Below are 13450 nucleotides of genomic sequence, written 5' to 3' on the forward strand. Positions count from 1 at the left end.
AACCTTGTTTATCTAGAGGCACAGGAAACACTTCTAGGAGTACAGCAAGACTTTTAACCCCACAAGTTCTTACAGAAATATGGAAAGAAAAAGTTTTACACCTGATTCCAATACTGTGTATGGTACAGTCCTTTGCATGTAGCAGCAATTCATCATGCTTAGGAGTGAATTAGTATTCCAGTAAAATAAAAAAATAAAATTACATTTAAATGTATTATAAACGCTAAAATATCATACACATAATATTGAATTACTCTATACTTTCTTTATATAATTATTAGTCTGGCTTTATTGTTTTATTTTGTTTTTTGCAAAAACGCCAGTGGCCAGATGTTAGTTTGAGATCAGTGGAAGTTATGATATGCCTTACACACACAGCTTTTTTTGGTGGCATTTATCTCTCTGGCGTTTTTGAGAATCTTTTTCTACCAAAGACTTCCATGGGATTGTTCTGGTTGCCTGAAAAACACCATTCCTGTGTATATGGCCCCTTACTGAAATTAAAGAGATATCCCCACCTTACAAATTTTAAGGAACATTTACAGGACAGATGTAATAGATGCATGTTCCATCTTTTGGATGTGCATCTATTTCCAGAATGCAGATTCCCTGACCCCTCATCCTGCCTGGTGAGATGGCTGCCATTTTGAAGATGGTGAACCTGGAAACTGAGAGCCTAACTGCTGGCACTGTTACATAGATTTTAAAGAAAGCATATACTGTATGTTACCTTCTATTCAGCTGTCTGTGACTGCAATGTGCTAAGAAAAAAATGTTTTATGTTGCAGGCACTGCAACAAATTAGCAGATTGTAGTCACAGACAGCTATATGAAAGGTAATGTTATGTGTATCCTTACCCCAAGAACCATGTAACACTTCTTCCCATATTAATACGTTTGTTTTATGTGTGTTCTGTGTGCCCTCACTGATAATGTATTTAAGTCTTACTTATTCCCCTTGCTTACGCTTTCATGCATGTGATCAGCTGTGTGCACCATTTTTGCATGGATTAAGGTTGATAAAAATAATTTGGAAATTTAGAAACTGATTCTTGTCCTATGGTTTTTCAGAATATTTATAAAAGTGACCTAGTAGTTGTTGGTAAGCCTCCTCGTAGTCCTGTGATGTCTAGAAAATCCTGCAGGTCACCAGTGAAAAGCCCCAAAACCATCCAAAGGGTAGAGTAATCTGAATCCACTTTGTCAACTTTTTTTTAGGAAGCTTGTTTTAAAGTCATTGTCTAGGAGTAGAATAAAGAAAATACAATGCTATACTCCATATGTCTGGTATTGTGGCTGATCACTATTCTAGGTAGTTGCAGTGGCAGACAAAAGTGCTGCCATTTTTGCAAAACCATTATTTTCTGATCCTAGATAATTCCTTTAAAGGTCACCTTCTTTGAAAGCTTCTAAGAGTGTACCTGTCACCCCAACTGCTGCCTTCTGATGATCGATTATCTTTTCTTACATTGTGTGAAAAATTAGCCTGTTGTTTTTAAGCACTGTATACATACTGTGTGTTATGTATGTTCCTTTTTGTTTGTTTTTTAGAATGCAGATTAACGTGATTGAGCTCTTGCAGTATAGCTTGACTGCACCATTGTCAGGGGCGTAACTAGAAATGGCTGGGCTTATTAGCATACTTTTGATTGGGCACCCCCTGACTGACTACAAATCCGTCAAGTGTAGTCATAACGTTTACCATTTAGCTGCAGGTGCTCGTCAGGAATGTTTGCAGATAGAGGGACATTTGCAGCACCCTGAAGGCCGCTCTGCCATCGGGTGCTGCAAATGATGACAGCTCAGGGGGCCAAGTGTATTGCAGGAGTGGGCCATCGGGCCCTCTGATGCGGCAGGCTTTGTAGCAGTCGCTTTGGCTGCTACGGTGGTAGTTACGCCCCTGACTATATTAATATGTATGCACAAGAGTAGTTTGTGTTCATGTGATGCTTCATATAACAAGAAAACATGCTGTGTAATATCTAAGCTTGTCTGTTCTTTCAATAGAATTTTATCAACTGAAAGCAAGAATTGGACCCTTAAAATAACATTAAACATAGAAAATGCTCCAAAACATACAAAAAAAACATAGCTTTTCCTCACTTAAACGTTTCTTCCTCTCCTTTTATCCTATTTTGTCTCACATTACAATTCCAACTAAAGAAGATTATATACAATTATATAACAAAACTGCTCATAGTCCTAAGATACAGTATCAGCTCTATTTCCCTCCTCACTATCCTGTGTCTTTATATAAGAAAACAGTAATCAGCAGGAGTCTCTACCTTTTGTCCTGTCTATGTTAGGACAAAAGATATGAAGGGTACCTGTCAAAATGAATATCAGGTTACCATGGATAAGGCAAAATATATGAATGTACCATTAGGTACATCGCTTCAAGTTTTTTATATGAATAGACCGGCGTCGGCGCGGGGATGCCGGTGCCTTGGTCAATTTTTTTTTGAACCATGACCTGGTTCCCACACACGGTGCCGGTCTATTCAAGGGAACTAGCCCGGCCTGAAGCACAGGAGGTGGGCCACGGCTAAGTCTCTCCAAAGACTCCACTGAAAGTTGATGCCGGTGGAGATATGGGTTGGGCGTGATGGTAAATCACTGTCTGACCCCTTTGTTGGAGAGATAAGCTACCATCACCAGAGCGGCTTACCATCCCCTCCTCATAGAGAACACAGGAACATTCAGCCACTCGAAGAGAAAAGGATCAGGCTGTTGGATTTTAATATGCCTGATGCCCTGATTCCATTCTCAGGGGAGAGAAGATGCCACCAGACTCTAGTAATTGCTTACTCCCCTCTCCCTGTGCAGAACACAAGCATTCTTAGCTGAGACCAAAGGGTCGAGGGAGATAGTTATCAGCCAGTAATGGACACACACACACAGCCAGAAATATTTCTATGTCAGGTCATACTATACTAATAACACTATGCAGAACATTCTGTACAATATACTGTATTGTGTAATTTGTAAATATAAACTACAACCCAGTAATTTGCCAAGTTTTCTTGGCAAAACAACATGTGACTAATATAAGAGACACAACATGCCATGTAACACATGTATACGTTTTCTCTGTGATGCCCCACTCATGCTCCAAATGATGTCCTTCTCTCTGCATCTGTCAGTCAATTGACATTAATCCCACACTAGGCTTGATCTTTCAAATGTTATCTCCTGGGGTCTGTTACTGTGAGGTCAGAGGTTGGTAAACACTCTGCTGCCTCTCTTTCCTGTGGCAAACTTTGCTGCCCCGTTTTTTTGTGGTATACTTTGCTGCCCTGCTTTCCTGTGGCACACTCTTCTGTTCCTTCGCTTTCTAAGGGCACACTCTGCTGCCCTGTGTTCCCTGCACACACTCTGCTGCCCCGCTTTCCCTACACACACTCTGCTGCCCTGTGTTCCCTGCACACTCTACTGCCCCGCTTTCCCTACACACACTCTGCTGCCCCACCTTCCCTACACACACTCTGCTGCCCCACCTTCCCTACACACACTCTGCTGCCCCACCTTCCCTACACACACTCTGCTGCCCTGTGTTCCCTGCACACACTCTGCTGCCCCGCTTTCTCTACACACACTCTGCTGCCCTGTGTTCCCTGCACACACTCTGCTGCCCCGCTTTCCCTACACACACTCTGCTGCCCCGCCTTCCCTACACACACTCTGCTGCCCCACCTTCCCTACACACACTCTGCTGCCCCACCTTCCCTACACACACTCTGCTGCCCCACCTTCCCTACACACACTCTGCTTCCCCGCTTTCCCTACACACTCTGCTGCCCTGTGTTCCCTGCACACTCTGCTGCCCCACCTTCCCTGCACACACTCTGCTGCCCCACCTTCCCTACACACACTCTGCTGCCCTACCTTCCCTACACACACTCTGCTGTCCCACCTTCCCTACACACACTCTGCTGCCCCACCTTCCCTACACACACTCTGCTGCCCCACCTTCCCTACACACACTTTGCTGCCCCACCTTTCCTACACACACTCTGCTTCCCCGCTTTCCCTACACACACTCTGCTGCCCTGTGTTCCCTGCACACACTCTGCTGCCCCACCTTCCCTACACACACTCTGCTGCCCCACCTTCCCTACACACACTCTGCTGCCCTACCTTCCCTACACACACTCTGCTGCCCCACCTTCCCTACACACACTCTGCTGCCCCACCTTCCCTACACACACTCTGCTGTCCCACCTTCCCTACACACACTCTGCTGTCCCACCTTCCCTACACACACTCTGCTGTCCCACCTTCCCTACACACACTCTGCTGTCCCACCTTCCCTACACACACTCTGCTGCTCCATGTTCCCTGCACACACTCTGCTGTCCCACCTTCCCTCCACACACTCTGCTGCCCCGCTTTCCCTCCACACACTCTGCTGCCTTCTTTCCCTCCACATACTCTGCTGCCCTGCTTTCCCTCCACATACTCTGCTGCCTGCTTTCTCTCCACATACTCTGCTGCCCTGCTTTCTCTCCACATACTCTGCTGCCCTGCTTTCCCTCCACATACTCTGCTGCCCTGCTTTCCCTCCACATACTCTGCTGCCCTGCTTTCCTTCCACATATTCTGCTGCCTGCTTTCCCTCCACATACTCTGCTGCCCTGCTTTCCCTCCACATACTCTGCTGCCCTGCTTTCCCTCCACATACTCTGCTGCCCTGCTTTCCCTCCACATACTCTGCTGCCCTGCTTTCCCTCCACATACTCTGCTGCCTGCTTTCCCTCCACATACTCTGCTGCCCTGCTTTCCCTCCACATACTCTGCTGCCCTGCTTTCCCTGAAGGTGTGTGCCTTCCTACAACTGGTCGTGTCTTGCCATGTATGCCATTTCCATTAATAAGATACTTGCTGTTGTCTTATGGATGTTTTATAGCATAAGTATACCACAACATACGCCTTACTGTTCTGTAGGTCCCTAGTACTGGCACACTTTCACTAGCATGAGATGTTAATACATCACTAAAACAGAGAATTCTATAACTATATTGAGCATGTTGCTGGGCTTACATCTGCTTAAATGTGATGCTACTGTATGTGGATATGCTGCTCTTGCGGAATAACTTTAGGGGAGGACAATATACTTGTACTTTCTGTCTTTTGTACTTTATGTTTGCATAGTAGATTCTTTATATTCATCCATTTGAATGTTAATAATATTTATTTGCCTGGACTTTCACTAAACCGCTATGTAGTCAATGTTTTTTTCTGCAATGTTTGTTTTTCATGTACTATATGTACCGTATTTGCCTGTGAACCTCTGAACACACTACACTGCATTACTGTACTATACTGTGTTTTGAGGTGACTGAAATTGTATGTGCATAAAAACTACTCAAATCCAGCCTGTATGTGCAGTAAAGCTTACATGCAATTGCCTCATAATTGCACCTGAACTACTTTAGGGCGCCTTTACACAGAGAGATTTATCTGACAGATTTTTGAAGCCAAAGGCAAAAAGGGATTTGAAGAGAGAAGAAATCTCAGTTTTTCCTTTATGACCTGTTCCCTGTTTTTAGTCTGTTCCTGGCTTTGGCTTCAATAATCTGTCAGATAAATCTCTCTGTGTGAAGACACCCTTACTTAAAGTGGCAACTCTGTTTTTGCACCATTATTCTGGCATATTTTGGGTTTTTGCAAATGTAAAATTTTACACATCATTTATAAAGAAAGTTGCACTATTTGTGAGTAGTTTACACTGTCTGTGCCATTTTTGATTTTTTTTCTGCTTGGACGGGGTGTGGCAAAAAAAATTGCTCAAGATTTATCAACACCTGTGCTAGTTCTAATAATAAATTTTGCACAAAAAACTGAAATTTTTGCACAGCACGTGAAAGGTGCACAAGCACAAAAATTATTAGTGTGAGATACACAACACATTTTCCATACAGGAGTGAAATGTGCTTAGCTTTAGTTACTTGTAGCTTTGTCCTGTAAGCTATGTTCACTGCAAGAATAATGTTATCAGTGTCTGTGTTATATGTACTGATACTCTGAGCCATGATGAAAATTCTCATATATTATACTAATCATAACTGTGTTTTCCCCCAACAGCGAGCAGTATTTACTCATGAAAACATCCAAGCTATGGGAGAACCGTAAGTCTACCTTTCCTCTATATAACTCTACAGCCTGGAAATTAAGTATTTGATAACAAATCACTCAATCCACATATGGGGGGGCGAGTTAATCAAGAACGGCATCTTACTCGCTGGTCTTAAAAAATCCACCAACACACAAGCACATAGGATTTATAAACCCCAGTGCATCAGAGCTTCCCGGGCGCTGTAATTGAAATCTATGCCAGCTCGGATATGGCTTAGGTTTCACCAACAATCTGCCTCGGCGTGCCAGCATAAATTGTCGTAAATAAGGGGTATGCAGAGGCCACGCCACCTCTGAGTGTAACCCCGCCCACTGCCCCACCATCTCCCTGCCTCTCTGGCTTGAGCGTGCGTCCTCTCTGCCACCCCCGCTGTTTATTAAATCCTCCCCATATTACCTATGTGCAGACGCAAAAATTCTGCCGTTTCTAAACATGCTCTGTTTTAGGACATCCATATTATAAAGAATATTAGCCTGTGTCTGAAGACTGACAGTATAGGCAGATCTCTTTGTATGTTACATTCTGTATGGTAACCCCTTGTCATATGTATAGTGCTCTGGAATCAAGGGTGCTCTAAAATAAATAATAATAATAATAATCTAAAACATGATCATGCAACTACGACACCTCTACCTTTGCTTCTGCCAGATACCAGTCCTTGTACAACTATACTCCACGGAATGAGGATGAGCTAGAATTAAGGGAAGGTGATGTGATAGATGTTATGGAAAAATGTGATGATGGATGGTTTGTAGGTAAGTAGGTTTTCTTGTACCATAACATTTTGCACTGCTATGGACATTATTATTTTTATTATTATTATTATTATGTTAAAGTTTTGAGAAAAAGGTATAAGTGTATGGCAGATATCATAGCTGCTAAAAAAAATGCCACTTTATATAATGGCCACTCTTCTTTTAGAAACACTGGGCATCATATCCTGAAAAGTGTTTTGAAAGATTAGTCACCATTTAGCTACTGACCCCCAGTCATCATGATGGAACTCAGCTGGAACATTGTCTCTCTCACTAGGTGATCTGCATTACGTCTAAGTACTTTTGCTTTAGCAGCAGCTGCCTTCACCTACAGTAATGGTCCTTTTAGACAGAGCGATAATTCGCCCGATCGCACGATTAACGACTTTGAATGAACAATGTTTTTTTTTATAACGATCAGCGTTTAGATGGAACGATACATCGTACGTAATAATCGTTTTGCGATCACTTAAGCCTATCTTACACATAGGTGAAATCGTTGAAAGACTGTTTACACTGAACGATCTGCAATTTTTTTGCAAACGATCAACGACGATTTGAGAACATGTTGAAAGATCAAAATGAACGATTTCTTGCTCGTCGCTTGATCGTTCGCTGTGTTTACACGGAACGATTATCGCTCAAATGCGATCGTTATCGTGCAAATTCGCACAATCGTTCCGTCTAAAAGGACCATAAGAGGCAGTGGGTTGTTAAGTCTCAGCTTGTGGGCGTCTCTGATCTAACAAAGCTTTTAATTACATCATTAAAATGTGAACGGACTGTTCCTTAACTCACATGTTTCTCTATTTTCAGGCACTTCTAGAAGAACAAAGTTCTTTGGAACTTTCCCTGGAAACTATGTCAAAAGGCTGTAAATGCAGTTTGCTTTGTTGGATGCTTAACGTGTCACATGTATTTCTAGGAAGCACGCATCTTTATTTTTGACCTGAACCAGTTCATATGTAGTCCTGCAGCCTGCCAACATTGTCTAGCAGTATTAGAGCCTTGTCGGTTCAGTCCCATCACTACTGATAATCTTCTAGCACCAATCATTACTTACTCACTCTTTGTGAAACTGCAATTTTGTAGGACGCACTGCCTCTAATGATGTGTGTTTTTGAAGCTTCTTTTCAACACTGTGTAAGACACTCTAAGAACACAAGGTATTAAAGATGTTACTCTGCTTAGATACTTGTTCATAGGATCAGAAACATGTGGGTAAAATGATTATTATAAGTTCAGCACTCAGATACATCACAGGTGTATCTCACCATCTGTTGTATCACAAGGCGCAAAGGTGTCTGATGTCCCTGGCGCTATGTAATTATGAGATGGCTCCCTGACATAGGAACACAGGTTTTCCACAGGCCATGAGTAGTGAATGGCTGATGAAACATTAGTTCTCGTAACGTCTATGTCATAAGAATAAAACCATGAGAATATACTGCTTTGTAGCTTGTCATTACCTGTCTATTACAGATTGATTGGGGGTTTTGTTACTTGACGCAAACTGCTAACTCAAATCATAAGAAGAAAATTGAGAAATCAAAGCAAATTGACATGAAATCACAAAATTGGATGGCCATAATAACCATATCAGAACCGTAACTGATATATGTGAGGTCACACTAAACAGCAGCAATATGGTTGGTTGATTTTGGTTTTCCTATACACAAAGGGGGGGGGGGGGCATTTATCAATGATTTTAGTGTAAACTTTGGTGTAAAATGCTTAAGCGGTCTCTTATTTGTTTAAAGATCTGAGACTTTACAGCAATTTACAGTATTGTACAAAAAAGTGAAGTTTTTACACTAGTTGTCTGGTGAACACATTGATAAATATCCCCCCCCCCCCAAAGACCAACATTGTGAAATAAATATATATATATATATATATATACATATATATATATTTATTTTTATTTTATTTTTTTTAAGGGTTATTGAGTAACAGCACGATTTTTAGCAGTTGAGACTTTATGACTGTTGTTTAGCCAAAGAACACAATGACAAGTTCTTGGAGTGCCATATTCTGCTTCATACAGTAGTCATGTCTATCAAGCTCTGTTCACATCTACAGTACATTAGAGGTTCCACAAATTCTGTTGTTTTAGATAGGAAGAATAATGCTAAATGCAGCTCTGTTTTTCCCATTGGGACACCACAGCAGGAACCAAATGACCCCATTATAAGTCAGTGGGATCCATTGTGGTTTCCATATATTACATAAACCACAACACAGTAATCAGAGTTGACGTTCACATCCATTGGAGAACATGTCTGACCTTTTCATGTCTTATGTGCCTAATAAGGGTAAATTCACACGGGCGGATCCGCTGGGAGTCTCACGCACGAAATCCGCAGCTAATCTGCAAAACACGTATTATTCTTATTATTATTAATACGTGTATGGCAGATTAGCTGCGAATTAGCTCCGGATTTCATGCGTGAGACTCCCAGCGGATCCGCCCGTGTGAATTTACCCTTAAAGTTTATCTGCCCTGTTAGCCAGATTAACTATAGTTTTATTGTTATTTGAAGCCTACATCTAGCACCACTTATTTGCAAAAGCCAATATTGCTATCCATACAAAAACAAGATATTAGCTATGTGAAGTCGCCCTATTCCTTGTGCTTTCTGCAACAGTGTTGTGTTAATAATAAAATTTAGTAATGTGACAATGTGGTATCGAACTACGGTACACCAAAATGAATGCTACCTCCCTATGTTCTATTGTGAACAGAGGAGTACCTAATAAAAAAAATTAAAAAAAACCTCCCTAAGGGTGACAGTGAGCCTCATTTGTACTTTAAGTCAAAATGTTAAATGAGTATTCTGAGGTAAAATAACTTATCTCCTACCCACACGATAGGGTATGAGTGTTATATCACAGGGTGTTCCCCAGGTCAGACCCTCTGCGATCCCCATAAAATGGCTGTGGGTGTTTGTTGTGAATGAAGCTATGAGTGCATTCTGCCTCTCTGTTGACTCTTTATGGAGCTGCCAGAGATAGCTGAGTACAGTGCTCCAATTATAACAAACACCCAGGGCTCCATTCAGGGGATCGCAGGTGGTCTCTGTGGATAAGGGGATATTATTTTAACTTGGAATATCCCTTAAAGTAGAGATCTATGAACAATACTGACGCTTGAGTCTGCACAAGAAAGCATGATGTATGCCTGGCATTTAGATCCCATGTTACGGTGTAGGAGGATAACAGATTAGGTGTAGGAGGTCAAGAGCAGGTAAAATATTTTCTTCATCCAATGATTCTTAAAAGAACTATATCTGAAATGTTAGGAACTGACAGTCCAATTCTAAAACTCTTTTGGGTCATTAATTTTTTTCTGCTTTATTTAAGTGGACAAAAAATCCAGCTATAAACACTTGCACAACAGACACCTATCTCTTCCATACACATGCATGCTTGGATCAGCTGCATGACCAGTTTATGTCTATAGGAGGTCGCTGCTAGACATTCTCAACAAAAAAAGAAAGAACCGATATTAGGTATTGGACAATTTTTTTTTTTTATAGATCTTTAAGGTGTCATTGTGGTCTCACAAAACTTTTGACGTGTCAAAGATTAATGTCAAAAGTTTTGATCGGTCCGTGTCTGAGTGTTCAGACCCTTACAGATCGGGAGATAGAGCCAGGAGAAGGCTGTGCTAAGCGTGGTCCTCTCCTGTCTATGGAGCCCGACTGATGAGTTCAACTGATCATGTGACACAGAGCCAGGAGAGGACCTCTCCTAGCTGTATCTCTCGATCGGTAAGGGTCTGAACACTCAGACAGTGACCAATCAAAACTTTTAAAATGTCTCTATGACAGTTTTGTGAAACAACAATGACATTTTAAAGTCATTGTAGCTCTATTTCTTACATGGAACTATGGATCTCCTCCATAGATTTAACATGCCAGAGGGAGCTTACTGCATACAGTGTTATTCTTCAGTGTAAAAAAGTATGTAGTAAGCTCCTAAACTTCCTCTAGTGGTGGAAGTCAAGGGGTTACTGGTTAAAGTGTCCCCAACATAGCTCTATCTAAGCCCAGCCCTCCTTCTCTGTATTCTGTCTGGGTCTCTTGGTTGCTAAAATTGGAATCCCCCTAACAACAGACAGTTGACAGTAGTTTGCGGAAAAGTAAGACATCTAGTGGCCATTTAAATGGGTGGATGCATTGGATTCTGAGCTGTGTATCAGAAGAACAGCTATAGGCTATGTTCTCACAACATTTTTTTTTGCTGTCACAGCTTTTTTTTCTTGCTATTTTGGGGCCAAACGTGACCCGTTTATGCAAATTACAGTCATAATTTGCATAAAGCTTTAGTGTCTTGGTGCCAAGTGTTGGCTGTCCAAAAAAAACCGGATGCAAAATGGCTAAAAAAAATATGTTGCAGAATTAAAGTGAGTAAAACAAATTGGTATTGTAAAGAAGAACATGGAAGAGAAAGTCATAACTTCAGCTGTGTTCTGTGAGTTCTCATTTCCATTACCCTGTGTGCTCATTGCACACATGTAGAAGACCATGCTTAACATGTACATGCGTTTCACATTATGACATAGTAACAAAGCACCACAAGCTGACAAGTCACATATATTTATCTTAACACAAAGTTATAATTCAATCTTCTGTATATGCCATACAATGTGGACAATATGTTTTGTTATACAACAGGAATGCCATTACACAAACTTGCATTTACTAGTATGAAACATAACCTTATAAATATAATAAATAACTATACACTTTTTATACTTAATAGAGATATCCCATGAGAAAATAAAACTATGTCCTGTAATAAATATCAAAACATTATTGTGAAAGTTTTTTTTTTTTAAGAAACACGAGAACTGCAATACCAGACATAACCCATGGTGCTTTTTCTGAATAAAACAGACCAATAATAATCTCATACAACCCATTAGGTAAACAAAAATTATTTTATACATTTGGACACACCAATTTACCAAAGATCTGCACTGATCTATATTAACAGTTGTATTCTATAGTTATAACATATAGCATCATATCAGCTGAGAGAGAAAACAATCAGAGGTGCCTCTTGTGTTATCTAATTATTATTTCATGACTTACTTCGACTTATTCCGTTACAAATATTTCCTAGGTCTGTATCTCCAGAAATCTCTCTTGTTGGTTTAACCAATAATTGTATTAGATATGCAATGTGAGAATTCTACCTAAAGTATCTAATGTTAAAAGCCATAATTTGTAGTTTGCATGTGGATGATGACAGTGTTAAGACTAATAAAATAGTAAGAAAATGGGAAGACGGACACTTTTTATCTAACTTCAAAAAATGTGTGGTAGATGCAATGTGAAGACAATGGGTGGCATCAACAAGATGTCATATACTAGTGACTGTATGCCTGCTGCCACCTACAGGTGTGGAGATGCATGTTTTAAAAATGACACAGTTCTTTTAGTTGACAGTGAATCGAGGGTTGACTATTAGCTCAGGCTATGTGACACTTAAGAAGACTAGGCCCCAATGTATAACAGTGGCACTGGACACTGAGTACACTGCTTTTTTAGCACCTTATTAAACAGTGTTTACTATATTTCTGCTCTTTGTTAGATACACACTCACATTTTATGTAGTATTTTGTACATATGTTGCCTAGTTCCATTGTACAGAGCCTCTGCCCTATGTCCTCTGTCACACCAAGTTGTACATGGGAGTGCCCAAGTCCCCACAGCGCTGCCAGCTTTTCTCTGCTCTTCGCCACACTAGCCAGTTCATTTGTAAAATAGCCTTTTATGAACGATTTTGTGAAACAATGAACTTGTTTTGCTAGTGGTATCTAAATGTACATATTTATTTGTTACAGAGAAATGCTATAAAATACCCTCCCCTTCCTTTGCAGTATAAAGTATTTCATGTTGAAGAAATAAAGAAGCTTTATATTTGAAAGGCTTTGAATTTCACAGTTGTTATACTGCATGCAGCTTTGCTATAAACACCTACTTTTGATGGTGTTAATATGGGGGAGTATGGTGTCTAACTCTATGCATGGGTATCCTTCAGTATCCTGCGCCTTCTGAACGACATCCCTCACGTTCAGGATAGTAGTGCAGCTGGTGGCTCATGGGAGATGTGGCTGTAAGACAGATGGATGGGTAGGTTTTCCAATGCCTGGTTTAATGCTTGTATTATTTTAAAGCGCACTGTTTCTACCTTCTGTATCTAATAACAAAGTGTGGCTTCCAGATTATTAACTATGGATTCTTACAAGCAGACAGTATATGTGTTATTTTTCCTTGGTTTGTTATTTTTCTTCAATAGACATCTAATAAATTTTGCCTGGAATAAGTTATGGCTCTGTCATTATTTACTGTAAGACCATATTCAGACTTGGTGCAGTATTTCATGTGATTTTTTATAAAGTGTAACTGTCTTTTTTATTTCAAAATGTATGCAATATAAAAACTTCATTAAACTATATCAGAAACCTGCAGCTTAGCAAAAAACCCTCTCTAAATCCTAAATAGCCATTGCTATGCTGCATCCATACAGGAGAGCAGTATAGACAATG

The 13450-nt window shown here is 40.6% G+C and overlaps 1 protein-coding gene across 6 annotated transcripts in view; it reads left to right on the plus strand.

Annotated features, from left to right (window-relative positions):
- SORBS2 (sorbin and SH3 domain containing 2) overlaps window positions 1-13227 on the plus strand; it is a 215782-nt gene extending 202555 nt beyond the window's left edge. For 4 of the 6 annotated variants that reach the window (XM_069977711.1, XM_069977713.1, XM_069977716.1 and 1 more), the window contains 4 exons: window positions 1072-1179; window positions 6085-6128; window positions 6785-6891; window positions 7708-13227. In XM_069977711.1, coding sequence (XP_069833812.1) covers window positions 1072-1179; window positions 6085-6128; window positions 6785-6891; window positions 7708-7769 — 321 coding nt within the window. In that variant the 3' untranslated portion in view covers window positions 7770-13227. The remainder of the gene's footprint in view (window positions 1-1071; window positions 1180-6084; window positions 6129-6784; window positions 6892-7707) is intronic. The other 2 variants (XM_069977715.1, XM_069977717.1) reach the window with 1 other exon arrangement.
- The last annotated feature ends 223 nt before the right edge of the window (window positions 13228-13450 follow it).

The sequence above is a fragment of the Dendropsophus ebraccatus genome, chromosome 7, assembly GCF_027789765.1.
Source record: "Dendropsophus ebraccatus isolate aDenEbr1 chromosome 7, aDenEbr1.pat, whole genome shotgun sequence".
Lineage (NCBI taxonomy): Eukaryota > Metazoa > Chordata > Amphibia > Anura > Hylidae > Dendropsophus > Dendropsophus ebraccatus.